The sequence below is a fragment of the Galleria mellonella genome, unplaced genomic scaffold (assembly GCF_026898425.1).
Source record: "Galleria mellonella isolate WM207_F2 unplaced genomic scaffold, CSIRO_AGI_GalMel_v1 utg173, whole genome shotgun sequence".
NCBI classification, from domain to species: Eukaryota; Metazoa; Arthropoda; class Insecta; order Lepidoptera; family Pyralidae; genus Galleria; species Galleria mellonella.
In genome coordinates, this window is record NW_026442016.1 from 5200174 (window position 1) to 5214958 (window position 14785).

At 29.2% G+C, this 14785-nt stretch overlaps 1 protein-coding gene across 8 annotated transcripts in view; it reads right to left on the bottom strand.

Annotated features, from left to right (window-relative positions):
• The window catches only part of LOC113515622 (uncharacterized), a 122528-nt gene that overhangs the window by 54265 nt on the left and 53478 nt on the right, over positions 1-14785 (bottom strand). For 6 of the 8 annotated variants that reach the window (XM_052893332.1, XM_052893327.1, XM_052893331.1 and 3 more), the window contains one exon: positions 4945-4992. The exons of the other annotated variants lie outside the window; for them this stretch is intronic. In XM_052893332.1, the coding sequence (XP_052749292.1) occupies positions 4945-4992 (48 nt within the window). The remainder of the gene's footprint in view (positions 1-4944; positions 4993-14785) is intronic. 8 annotated transcript variants of the gene reach the window in all.

Here is a 14785-nt window from a genome sequence, read left to right on the forward strand (position 1 = left end):
ATTATAAAATGATTGATACTGTATTAAACTTACTTACTTAAAAAGTAAACGTACAAACTTTGAATACTTAATAATCCACTTCTATGTTATTATATTCTCACAGATATATTGAATTTTATGCCGCAACTTTGAATCCGTGAAGTACTTTCATGATTATAATTTCTATTTATTGTCCACTAATGAACATAGCCGTGTGGTCCCGGCATAAAATAGGCCACTCCTTGCTATCCATTAGTCCTCCGCTATCGCCCTATAATCGCCCTCTATTAGTTGGCTCATAGCCGAGGAATGGGCAGCAGATGGGCAGAACCTGCCAAGCGTGGCAACTACTGGTCAAATCCCCAGGGGGAAGGCTTGATCTCTGCGGATATACGATGCAATCTATTTTAATGCATTTAGATACATATTTATATTACATACAATTAGAAATAACAAAAATTCATTATGTCTGCCTATAAAAAAGGTGTTTTAGAAAATATTCGTACTAGAAAAACTGCTGACCGATGCGAGCCTGGGATCTGAGTCTACCTCAAATCTGGTGGATAATTTTGTTGACAGTTAAAAAGCAAATCGTCTTACTGAACTTAATCGGTTTCACTTAAATACTTTCCTGGTGACAAGTTCTCAGAAAACTCGCTACATCCAAGTGAGTCGTCGCGACGCACAAGTGGCACTCAAGTTTAAGGAGTTAATATTCGATTCGACACATTGCTGTAAATTTCTCCCCTTTACTCGTTTGCACTCGTGTATATATATATATATTGTATTTGACAGTAATAAATGCCTATTGGTTGATTTACATGCAAATATATTTGGATATATTTTTATCACAAAGCTTTTTAAGGTAAAAGTAAGGTAAGAAATCGTAAGGATTAAAAACAAGTAAACAAATTATTACTCAAATTATTTGTGATTATTGATAAGTATTATTATCTCATAACTATATAAATATATTGAAATCAACTAAAACGTCTACTTAGTTATAAAATTACTTTTTAAATTAATTAGATTTAAATTAATTAATTAGATTATTGTAGCTAGAGCTTTAATAAAATAAATAAATACTTGATAAATAAGTTGGTATAGAGCATGGTCATTAAACTCACTCGACATGTTCATTTATGCTCTAAAATTTAGCAAATGCATCGTATAGTTTTGAAGTAATAATGACTTGTGTATAACTAGCGTGTAGCATACTCAGCTATTTTAAAGTGCAATTCAAAACAATACTTGTTGAAGTCGAAAGCACAGCATGAATTCATAAGTCTATTCTATTATAGGTATAAATATAATCCACTACATGTTATAAAATAAGTTATACTCTCAAAACTTAACTATCTGAGGGCTATTTTAATTATAGAAACTTTTATATTCGGTAACACCATTCAAATAAGAAAATTATTGTACAGAATTACGTTATCTTCGAGAAATACTAACATATTTTTTAACATTATAATATTTTTTTATAGTATTATATATAGTATAGTATTATATACAAAAATGTCGAGTAAGCTTTTATGTGGAGACTTATAAACCTAAAACATAATATGTAGGTGGTAGAATTGTATGACTGCGTAGGCACCAGATCAGATACTCGTAAATTAATATTCATCTCATGCCTTTCATTTCAAACACATGGATGTTTATGAATCAATCTATTTTTCAAAAGCATTTTATTCGCACTCGGACAATTTAGGTATGAGTATTTTATAAGTCTTCTTTATCAACCAGAGCAATAATTCGATCATGGAATGTGTTGTATCCACATTCCATTAAGTAGGAAGCGTATGATATGGTATGGCTTATCGTTATCATTAATGTTACGTAATATTTACAGATCCTAGGGCCACCCGCTTGCGTTTACGTTATTAGAGTTATAACTATGTAGTTCCCATCAACAACGGAAGTAACACTTAGATTACTAAACGTTAACAATTATGTGGGTTCTACACTTTTAACTGTTGCTTCAATTTAGCCTAATTATATTTTATTACTTTTTATGGAATTTGAAAATAATGGAATGAATACTTTGTTACTTAGTAACTCTGAGGTTTTTATATTCTATTAATATTATAAATATTAAAGTTTGTAAATATGGTTGGATATTTGTATGTTTGTTATACAATCACAATTAAACAGTTTAACTGATTGAATAGAATTTAGTACACGAATATATTATATTGTAACTTAATGCATAGGATACTTTATATGCTGATTCACGTGTACGTTTATACTTATATTATCAGATATGATAGCTACATGTATATCGAGTATTTTGGTGATCCTATCATTACACCAAGTCTTAGAATTCGGAAGAAGAATATAATGCAAAGAAATAAAAGTAAACTAAAGTACTTAAACAAATGATTCACCTATTTTATACATACTTATAAACCTAACCCACATTTAAAACCGTCATGATATAATGTTAATGATGTTTTGAAAAGAATTTTGCTCGCAGCTATAATTTCCTTATCTACGTGTCAGCCAGTTTTTACATATCGTGGGGCGTACATGAAAAAGGTATAAAGAAATGAAGGTAATATAAACGAATGGAAAAGATACGAGATGGAGGATATAGTAAAAGAAAACCGTATACTTTCATGCAACGTTATTGTATTTAAATGGCTTTTTAATATTGGCTTTCATTGTGCCAATATAATATAGTTGGCTAAACGATGTCATATTATTTTGATGTTGTTTGTAAGAAAATATAATATAATAAATAAAAAATATTTTATTAGTTTAAATATCTCTATTAATGCTAATTTAACTCCAATCCATTTTTTCCCCTAAAAATGAATCGGATTATTATGAACTGTAGGTAGTTTTAAAAAAGACGAATTGGTATAATTTTTCGTTCTCATAACTGATGAATATAGCAAGAATAGCTTATTTTTTACACGTATATACAAATTTATATAATTCTAATAAAAATAATTTAATAACGTGTTAATAATGTGTCAATTCTACAAGAGGCCAATAAATATAATGACCGGACCACTTCAGTAGCCGTATTCCGCCAGACATAATATTAAGCGGGAGATGAGGAAGTATTACATGCAATTGACAGCTTTAGGCCTCTTTTATTTAAGGCGTAGAATAGCGTGAGAAATAATGAATAGAGGGCTAGCATATTCGCGTGGCAATACCAAATACGCCGCGTCAGCAGTAATGTGAAGGGACTAATGCTCGCTTTATGATCCCGCCCTTTTTATGGTTATTTCGTATATTATTGTCGGCGTTTCGTAAAGAAGTTGCGTCCTAAGCGTTTACACGCGTATCGGTTTATGTGATAATTTGTTTTAAATTTTTTATACGTTCTGAAAGTTACTGCTTAACGTTTCATCATATCTAAAAAAATATATTTTATTACTCGATTTTTTAATAAATTTATAATAACTGAAAAAGATGTCAAATGGTGAATTATGTGTTGGTAAAATTAAACAATTTTTAATTAATTTATAGGCACAAGTGAAATTAAAATAAATATTACACATACAAACATACATCGAAAAATCACAACAACACGAATATAACTCAAACAAAAAAAAAAAACAAAACACATAACAATATCTGCAAAACACTAGTTCATTCATACAAAACACAAAATGCAATACAATTAAGCTTATTAGTTCAGAAAAAATAGAGAGTAATGATTATGAATACACTCAAAATAATATTAAATTAAATACATTAGGTAATATCTACAGATAGATTTTTAAATATAGAAAATTATATGTACAATATACCTACTGTGGGATTCCCTTTTACATAATTCTAACCAGTATCTATTCTTGATGAGTCATTATAAAAATATTGTGTGGTGAATATCTACATTTCTTATGTTAATATTAAGTAAATAGCTATCTGGTATGGTTCATTAATACATCTGTGTGAAGTTTTCATTTTAAAACTGAACATTCCTTTGTTTGGCATCTATCATTTAAAAAGACGAGGTATGTTTATACACTTTTCAATCGACTTCAAAAGAAGGAGATACTGAATTTGGTTGTATTTTTTTAATTTATTACCTCATAACTCCGTCAGTTGTGAACCGATTTGGAAAATTCTTTTTTGTCCGAAAGAATATATTATATTTATAGATTGATCCTGTAGAAATTTTATCAAAATCGGTTCAATTGTTTTTGAACCATAATAACTGGTTTTGCCATAATTGAAGTCGTTTTTTTTTCTGTGGAACACAATCTTAATTATTTGTCTGCAGATGACTTCAAATTAATTACTCACCACGTTATTATATAAGTACCTACAACTTGGTATGACCAACAAGATGTCGGCCCGCAACATAAAAAATGAAAACTGTCGACTATAGATATAGACAATTTTCATTATTTTGTACTTGGAATTTATTTAAAATATATCTAATGAGCCCTATCTATAATGTGTATCTAACCATGATATACGTCGGTTTTTTAGGAAGATTTCCTTGTTTTGTATAGAAACATTATTTTAATGAAATTTGGCAATAAAAATATTGATACTTTGCCATTTGGCTACGAATCTGTAGTAACATTAAATAAGTTTCACAAACTTTAAATATTGTATATAAATAAAATAGCATCTTAAACATTAATATGAACTCATGCGTCATAATAATATTTGATTTATCACAGTTGTTATGTTATGATAAAATGTATTAAAATCCTATCTTCAGATTATCTGATTAGATATTTTGTACAAGGATATTGTATATAAAAGTCTAAATTGAACCATGTATCAATTTAGATTTTTATATAATAATAAAGTTCATTTAAATGATGTTACTGCGGTTATGATAACATTAACGTATATGGGAAAAAGCAACCCTTTCTGCAGTATATTTTAAGGTTTCATTCACACTCATGACACAAATGAGTATTCATACGGATGGGTATGTCAATAAAGGGGGGTTGGTAATTTGAAAGTCACGGCAAGCAATACCTGGCGAGGTCGAGCGCGCCTTGAACGTCGGTGCGATCATGACGGTCTCTGTAAATCACAATCAAATACATCAAACATAATGAAAATATACGGAATATAAACGGTACTGTTACCTACGAGTGAATGGCATATTGGCATTTAAAAATACAATTGTATAAATAGACAACTACTTGTGGTAATTTTAGGTACAATTATTGAGAAAAAATGTGGCTTTGTATCAATAACCATAATGCTAACTTATGATACAATCGGATTGGGATCCGATCAAAATCACATTGAATAGACGTCAACTAGTATAATGATAATATTTATTTGATATCTAAATATTTGATGTGGTATTGATTTGATACTAATTTGATTGTATCTAAATTCGGTCAACCGTGGACTAAGTTTATTTTACAAGTAGCATACCAACATCTTACCCATTAAAACGCTACATAAAGCAATTACCACTGCTCCTTTACTTTTAAAAGTACTCAAAGATATTTTTAACAAATTATAATGTCTTAGTATCTGCAGCTTATAAACGCCTATAAAATTAGTTACGATATAGACTATAGAAAAGGACGTTTGAGAAATTATTTATAATCATATGAAATATTTTTTTAATCAAGAAGCCTACGACAATTTTGTAAGAAGAAACCTATTTTAGCCACTAGGCAACTAGATCGAATATATATATAAATTTTATGTATTGAAAATTTTGTAATTTCTTAATGGAAGACGAAAAGATTAATAAATCTAATAACATCAACAATATATTCAAGTCATATTCAAATGTCGGTACAATAAAACTGTACAGTTTTATTTAGCTCACTTTATTTGTATCTTATGCGGATAAAATCTTGTGATTGAAATTTTTATCTCTTACTGTTGACCGATTTATTTTAAATTTAGCATATACATATAGTTACGATGACAATACAATTGTTTAATCTTATAAATGTAATATGTACTTTTATTTTAGATCATTTAATTACGTAACAATGACAGTTATTTACACATTTTTGTCCACACAATAAAAATGAAGTATGCAAACAAAACATTTAATATCTAAAGGTTAAAAAGGGTAAAAACTGCTTACTTCATTCATGATGCAAATCTAAATGAAAAATTATACAACTACCAGGGGAATAGAGGACGACTTTATTCAAATGTTCCAAAAAGTGGTATTGGCATTTACATGTAGCAAAATGCCAGTCAGAACTTCTAAATAATGTTATGTACAGCTAAAAATAATGAAAAAGGTTTTTATTGTGTATTTACTATCACTGTAATATTTGACTTAAATACAATCAATGTGAATTTGAATAAATACAATATGCTTATGCAGTGTAAACTTTATATAAAGTATAAATACGAGCAGTTACTGCATCAAATTAACCTAAATATAGTCTTAAGGTATAAAATGACTATCTAAAATGAGGTATGATTGCCAGACGAATAAAAATAAATTACTCGTCCGATTTCCGGGACAGTCACTACGATAATTCAGTTGAATAGAATACAACAAGAAAGCTAATTAGTATTGTCTGTGCATTGTTTACAGAGCAAATGTGCATATCTCACGTATTTCGTTTAACGAAAACCAGTAGTTAACACACACCGCATTTTTTATGCAAAATGGAATGGCAAACAAACTGATGCCCCATCTAATGAAAAATGATTACTGTTATCTATAGACATGAACAGCTACCTCTTATATGTCGCCATTCCTTAGAAGTACTATTAAATATCACTGAATCTTTTAATTTCCAACTCATTTCTTGGTCATACATTTTTATATAATATGTAGTGTATGATGTTAAAATTTATTTAGGGGGGGAAAGAATTGTTAGTAATTCGGACTATCAGTCCTATTGCTAGCATTATACCCTATAAGGTCGACCTCAACGTGGTCCTCCCTGGAAATCATCGCGCTGAATTTCTGGTGTATTCATCACGATGGACCAACTGACCTGCCTTTTCATTCTCACCTATCATCCCTCACTGGTGCCCCGCTAGTGTATATCGTTAGCGCAGGCGGAGTTATTCATTGTCATCAATTAAAAAAAATAATTTTTAGGCTTCATATATGGTGAAACAAGTTTTGTCCTAATATAAAAAAAATATGCTCACAACTGTATTTCTAGATGGAACCTATTGTATGAATGATGATATACCTACTGGTAGTCATTAGTCGAATGTTGCCATTACAGTTAACAAAGTATTTGATAAACGAACCAAAATATAATTCAGAAAAAACATTACATAGAAATAAAAAAATAAGTTAAAAACAAAACTATTATAACAATATATTTTGTATGTGCAATTTGCAATAAACGTAGCAAGTTTCAACAGAAGAAACTAATTAGATGCGTTGGCGATCAGTAAACAAACAGCATTTGAAGGTAAAGGATGTGGGTTAGGAGTACATCTCTGACGATCGTGCTAAACCAATATTGAATTAACGTGTACGGAATAATCATGGAGAAAGCCTAGCACCGCGGGCATTCCTCGCACTCTGTCAATAAACACCGTAACTGTGTAGACGCTTGTAAGTGCTTATGTTTTCTGACAATTCATCACTTTGCATGACCTTTCTGTATTAATTAATAAGGAGTAAATATAACATGTTGAGAATATTGTCAGATTTAAAGACAATCCTATTATTTATGAATCTGGGTCTGTTATGAAATATATATTATTAAATACCATTCCATAAAACTTAAATTAAGATTTAGATATTTAAGAATAACCTTCAAAAGAGTGATGTAAAAATCCGGTCTAGACGTATCAAGTTTTATAAAGGTAATTGAACATTTTTAGACTTTTATATGAAAACTTAATACTGGATATAGGGAAACGGGTATACGTATATGTACTTGTAAATATTATATTTGTAAACATTTAATAAAAGTAACAAAAATGTGTTATAAATAATAATTTTCGCCACGCTTAGTTTACGATAGATATTTGTCAATACCACATATATTATTATTTTATTTAAGAATAATAAAACGACGAATGTAAAATCTTATTAAATCATTAGTATTCGAAAGAAATCATTGCTTATTTTCTTAGTTGACTGAAGCATAGAGACATTTTTTTTTATCTTGAAATTTGGAGCTACCCAATTGGGAATTGCGCTTTCTAAAAAACCGCAATCGAATAAAGCTATTTTATTGTGTTGTATTCCTGCTGTGAGTAAACATTACAGCTTTTGATCTCCGGGAAAAAGTGCTGGCTTTTTCCCGATAATTATGAACTCTTTATATTTTACAGTATAGAGCAATAACTCTCAATCGCTAATGTCGACAACACGCATGTGAAAATCCTAATATCAGAGACGTATTAGAGATCTCGTATTTTAGCATCATAGACAATTTCACAGATTTTACAATACGAATACTTTCGTTTTATGAAAACATTATGTATTTATTATATATTCAATATATTCAATGTATATATTCAATACATTCAAATAAATTGATAGAACTTTTTTAGTAGTTAACATGTTAAGTTAACAGTTAAAATGCGAATGCGAGTGTCAAATATTAAAAAAAAAATCAACTTTTGGTACGAGTTACAGGTTAAGAGTCATGTATTTGTCTTTTCGAGATATCAAAACCTTTATGTAAAGATATTTACAGCAAACAAGTTCACAATTTCAGCAGAACAGAAATTAAGCTGTCGTGTCCAGGACTAAAGTAAAAAAATGCCTACAACTATCCAAGCTGGTATGTTTTGGCAATGGTTGGTCCATGAAATCGAATTGGCTCAGAGTCAGATACTAAAATAAGCGGATACCAACTCGTATTCGGTGAATTGAGAACTTGAAACTCAGCTGCACCTGCGATTCAGTGAATCAATAATAAATATATATTGCAAAATTGTCAAGAAATTTTTTAATAATTTCATTTACAAGAAAAAACTTATTATATAATATTATAACCTATCTAAGATACATTTATGTATTAAAGTTTAATACAGACAGTTTAAAATGACGGACATAACATTATATGGCGTTAAGATCTGCTCAATGTATAACCTTATATAAGACCTATGCAGTGCAATTGTCTTTGGTCTCTATTCTCAATGTTTGCGTTTATCATTGGGGTGATAGGATTCATCATCATCATAATATCAGCGTTTAATTGTCCACTGCTGAACATAAGCCTCCGCTTTGGGGAGTTTTGCCAATAGTTACCGTACTTTGGCGATGTTTTAAGAGGAACGCTGCTGCCCATTCCTCATCCTCCCTTAGGCGCCTTTTACGACACCTACGGGAAAGGAAGGACCACACAGTATTTTTTTATATATAAAAAAAAGTTCAATTCAATTTCCACATAATTTCTACAGAAATATCGTGGAAGTAAGCCCTTTCTGCATAAAAACTATATATATAAAATACTTAGTAAATAATAAACAGGAAAAATTTAACACAAATTACAAGATCCTCTTTAAAACCAATTTGGACCATTCTGTATTCTCCGTAGTATGGTTTAGTCATACAAGTTGTTTTTCTATCTGATGGGGAGCGTCGTCACACATGACTTACTGCGCGGGCGCAACAAATAGAGCCCAGATCCTGTGTATGTGAACTGGCCGCGCCTTTTATCACGGACAATCAGATTATCGCTTTGTCTGTTACTTACGACTATTTACCCATATAGGCACTAAGTATCAATAACAACGTTACGACTATTCGTCGCATCGCTTACTAGATATTGTAATGGAGTACCGTTTGATGGAGGAAACATAAATAAACTAATAGTACACTCCCGAGGGGGTTGGCAGACTAGAATTCCATTTACTACGACCCTCGCCTCGTCTGAATTTATAAATTGTTTCATATGTTATGTCATATACGTATGTGACATATCATAAAATAGAACAGGTACATACATTATAAAATGTACATTTTCATTTCATACATGACCTATAATAATCTCATTTTTTATTAGATACAAATAAAAATTATTATAAACATCAAATAAGTAATAAAGTTACATAAGCAAACTATCCTAAATGTATGTAGTGAACTTTATAAATTAATGTCTATGTAATAGAAGATATGTAAAGGTTTTTGACCTACAACAACTTTACTTTTTATATTTTAATTATATGATTTTATATATATGACAAATATTTGTTATCCTTATTAATAGCATAAATGTAAAAGTATCTTTTGTTTGTTTGTTACTTCTAGCACCTTACTTGATAAACTAAGAATAGGGCATTTATAAATAGGCTATTGGACAAATATGGACAAAGTCTTGGACACAAGTATTAAATTTATATAATTGTAAAGACAAGTTCTCCGTTTATTTTATGAGTTACCTAACACAAATATATACAGTACCGAGGGACAACTCTCGTGTAATTTAATAAACTTGAATATGAAGAAATAATTTTATTTATGCGTACTACTTTATTTACGAATATGTGTAACTCAATACTTGGAAAATATATCTATTTTTTTTATAACGGCAAACAAGCTGACTGTCTATCTAATAGAAAGCAGTATCTATTACCTATGAACATGGACAGCAATACGGATATCACGGAATACACTCTGAAGCTCTCGGTGCTCCATTGTTACATACGCATTGTTATTTTTAAGAACTAAAGTATTATGCTTCTATATTCTTCAAACTGAAACTATAAACGATATTTTACTTTATTTAAACTTATAAAAAATGTATATGAAATAAAATATCTGTCTGAAATAAAATATATGAAACGCCACAAATCTCCAGGTGCAATTCAACGTAATCCATACAGGACAGCTGAATGTTACAAAGATAGATTACCAATTGTACAATATCTACACGATTACAGTCGCGGAATACGAAACGAGAATGGTAATGGAGTCAGTCTTGTATTCAATACCTATCCTGAGGGAGTAAACCTGTTTTTTCTTCGGAATACAGAATATTTGCACTTCTTTTCAGAAAATATATTTCACTGGGTTAATTTAATTTTGCAAACAGGCTTTTCTCTTACGGAGGGCTCCTATTTATTTTAACTTTATTTTTACATTTTAACATTAAAAATTTGTATTATGAAAAATTAGATGACTATTATTACAATTTGTACTCGACTAATTACACTTTTTTAATGTTCCATCAAGAAAAAAAATATTACCAGAAATTAATATACATATAAACAACGACAGTATAGGCATAGTCCTTTTGCCTTCCCTATTACTTATCTAAACAGGTCCAAAAAAAGTGAAACAACAATATTTAAAAAAAATATAGAAATGATGTAAGGTAATAGAGCATTCATTACAAAATGTATCCAATATAATCTAAGAATATAATATTATTTATTTTGGTTACATCAAAATTTTATTACGTAACGATGATAAGTACCTATCTGTAAATTTATATCTGTATTTTTCAAAGTCATTCACATCTTTTAACGAAGATAAAAAGGTACTTTCATAAATTTATGCAAACCTTGCGCAGGTGACAAATTATTTTAATACTGTAATAATGTAGCCTGGAATATTCCTGGCGAATATTATAATAATAAGTTAGAGAAGAGTAACGAGTTTATACACAGATAAAATAATTTTATTTGCATTATTTACATTTTATTACATTTTAGATGTTAATTAGTGTTTTAATAAAATAATTCATGTTAATACTTAATATATAAATGATGGTGTCAATTGTATTACAAATAATAATCAACAACTTTATCATTCTATAAAAAAAAAAAAACTTAGAGGCAAGAAGGTATAATATAAGAGACTTTTGTTTTAAATAATGAAAGGGCTTTATGAATGAATATTTGTGATGTGATACGGTCGTCATATTTGTAGTAACACATGTCAACCTACTGAGCCATGGCATCTTCTGATCATTGACCCTGCCTTTTTATTATTGTTTTTTTTTTGTGTGTGGTCTCAATTTAAGAACATTGAATCAAATTAAATATTCAGAGCAAGAAACAGATAAAAGTATGCATATAGAGGACGTAAACATAGATTTTTCTTCTTCAGAGATTTAAAGACAGTATAGACAAATAATGAACAAATTCTATGAAGATATTTTGTAGTTCTCGACATGATAGTCTAATAAACAGCCTTTCTTTTATATAATTATATATATAAGAACATAATTATAATAATAAATGGGGACTATGGAAAGTATCCACAATTATATGTCTACTAGCTTTTACCCGTGACATCATCTGCGTGACTGTTGAATGTTTATTGATCGGAGATAAAATGAAAAGTAAGCTATTATTTGAGCACTAAGAAGTAACAAACAAATTCATATTCACATTTATAATATTAATAGGAATTTAAAAAATAATTCTACTATATAATTTTCACTGTTAAACGTCAAGAAAATGCTAATGGCGCGGATACGTTCACATAAATGAGCAATGTTTATAGCTACCAGTTCTATAGAAATCACTTCGACATTAAAATAGTTGTACACGTGCCGTAAAAGGCGCCTCACAGGACCTAACATGTGATTTATGAGACTGGAAACATTTCTAAAGAGCAACATAGATTATATGGAAGCCGCTTAGGGGTTATTTCAATATGAACTTAAAATTGCCCAGCTAAATAGGATAAAAACGTTGTATTAAATGATAAAATAGAAAAAAGCTTATACAAATAAATCATAAGAGACTTTTCTCTTTTATCATTTTTTGGAGTTATCGAGTCTGTAAATCACATAGATTTGAATAAATTAATAATAGGAATCTACTGAAGATATTTCATTACATTTGAATTAATTACATTTAATTTTCTTTACATTAACTTTCGATGTAAGTAACACACGAAGATTCAGTATATAAACTCTTGTAATTGTCAATTCCAGGAATTTCGCTTTATCTGACCAGAATACCCTCCGAAACTGGTTTCTCTTTGCACTCAAGTCTGTACTTGAGCCGAATTCTGAGTTGTGTAGAAGATATTCGCATGTAAACTTCTTATAATACCTAAAGAACGCCTGTGGTTGTTTTATTCAAAAATATCTAGTAAAATACCGATAACATGACTTATGAATTTTCAACCGACTTCAAAAAGAAAGAGGTTCTTCATTCGATTGTTTGTTATCTCATAACCCCGACAGTTTTAAACCAATTTGGAAAATTATTTTTTTATCTAAAAAAATATACTTATAGATTGATACCATAGAACTCTTTATAAATTAGTTCAGTAGTTTATTTTTTGAACAAAATAACTGATTTTGTCTCAAATGATGTCGATTTTTTTGTGGAACGTAATCTTTAATTATTAAAATCAGCTCTATAATTAAAATGTTGAAATTAAAAAAAAAATATTAATAGCAGATTACAATTACATGTACAAATGTTTAGACTTTTTATTAACGTATATTTAACTTTAATAATCATGGCAAAAAAGGATTATTTCAAATTAATATTCTCTCCTAGCTCATCTTAGGATAAAAACGTAATAATCATTATTTGCGTATGTATTTTATTTATGTAAGCCAAATAACAATAATAAATACATATAATACAAGTAAGTGCATAAAAAAAAAACAAATCTTTTAATTCACAGTCAACCTATCCATGTAAATTCCTTCATTTCCATTTCATTTTGACATTTAAATCCAACTTGAAGTGAAATTAAAAATAATATTTTCATAACAAACAGGTGCGAGCAATTAACATATTTATATATGCCAAGTCTAATATGTAGGTACTTTTCAGAATAAACCGGTGTGTCCATCAGACGCCATTTTTATATGAATTAATCAACATTTGACCTGGCTATTGCCAGTTATGTACTTACATACCTAAGATTATATACATATTTAATTATGTAATAAATTTTAAATAGGAACCAACTTCGGGTTCTGTTATATAAATTTTCAATATACTAAAAGAAAGAGTTTATGTTAGATTTTATACGAGTATTATATGATATCTTCATTATTTGCGAACCGATTTTTTTATTGATAATTATATTTATTTAATTATTTAAACAAGATTGAACTTAAAATTCATTATTGTGATATAGTTATTTATTAATTAATATAATGTTGCCTTGATAGTTCAAAATTGTAATTAATACAATTTTAATCAATATTTATAATACCGATAATGACAAACCTTATTAACAATCCTAGTTTTCTCGAAAGAATAGGCGTAGATTAATTTCTTACTAATTAAAATCTTTAAGCTGGCAATAACTTTGCAAATAGAATATCGTATTTGGCGAATAAGTTTAATGTGCATAATAATTATATTCTGACAACTTATGTAAACAAACAAATATATAATATAAATTATTCTAAAAATCTACTACATAAAAATGTAAAAAAGACCAAGTAATATTGCAATATTCACTGAGATAAATACATATTTATACCAAAGACTCATACTGTAATTATATTACATACATAATTTGCTTTTATGAAGTAAATTTAAATACTGTGTCTATTCATTTACATCTCGGACACAATATGAGAAGCATGTAATGGATTATCCAATTTCACGGTACCTAATCAAGCCGATTAAACGTGAAAAAAGGGCTTTCGTTTCAACGTTCCGTGACCTATAACACCCACGAGGCATTCTGATGTATCGTTCACTCCTACTGTTCCATCGAATTAGTTACAAAAGTGTTGCTTAATAACAATCAGAGTCGTTATTGGATTTCCATCCAATTGATATTTAATTAATCGTGAGATAAAAGTACATTCAGATTCTCATCTCCTACTTACTACTCATAAAGAATAATGAGGATAAATCTCGCATATGGTGTGGCGCTATAGGGCGTAGTCCATGCGCTTAGTCCCTGACCTACATAGCCCCGCTATGCGTCGCCTTGAGACCATCATCAGTATTTATTTCCTAATCG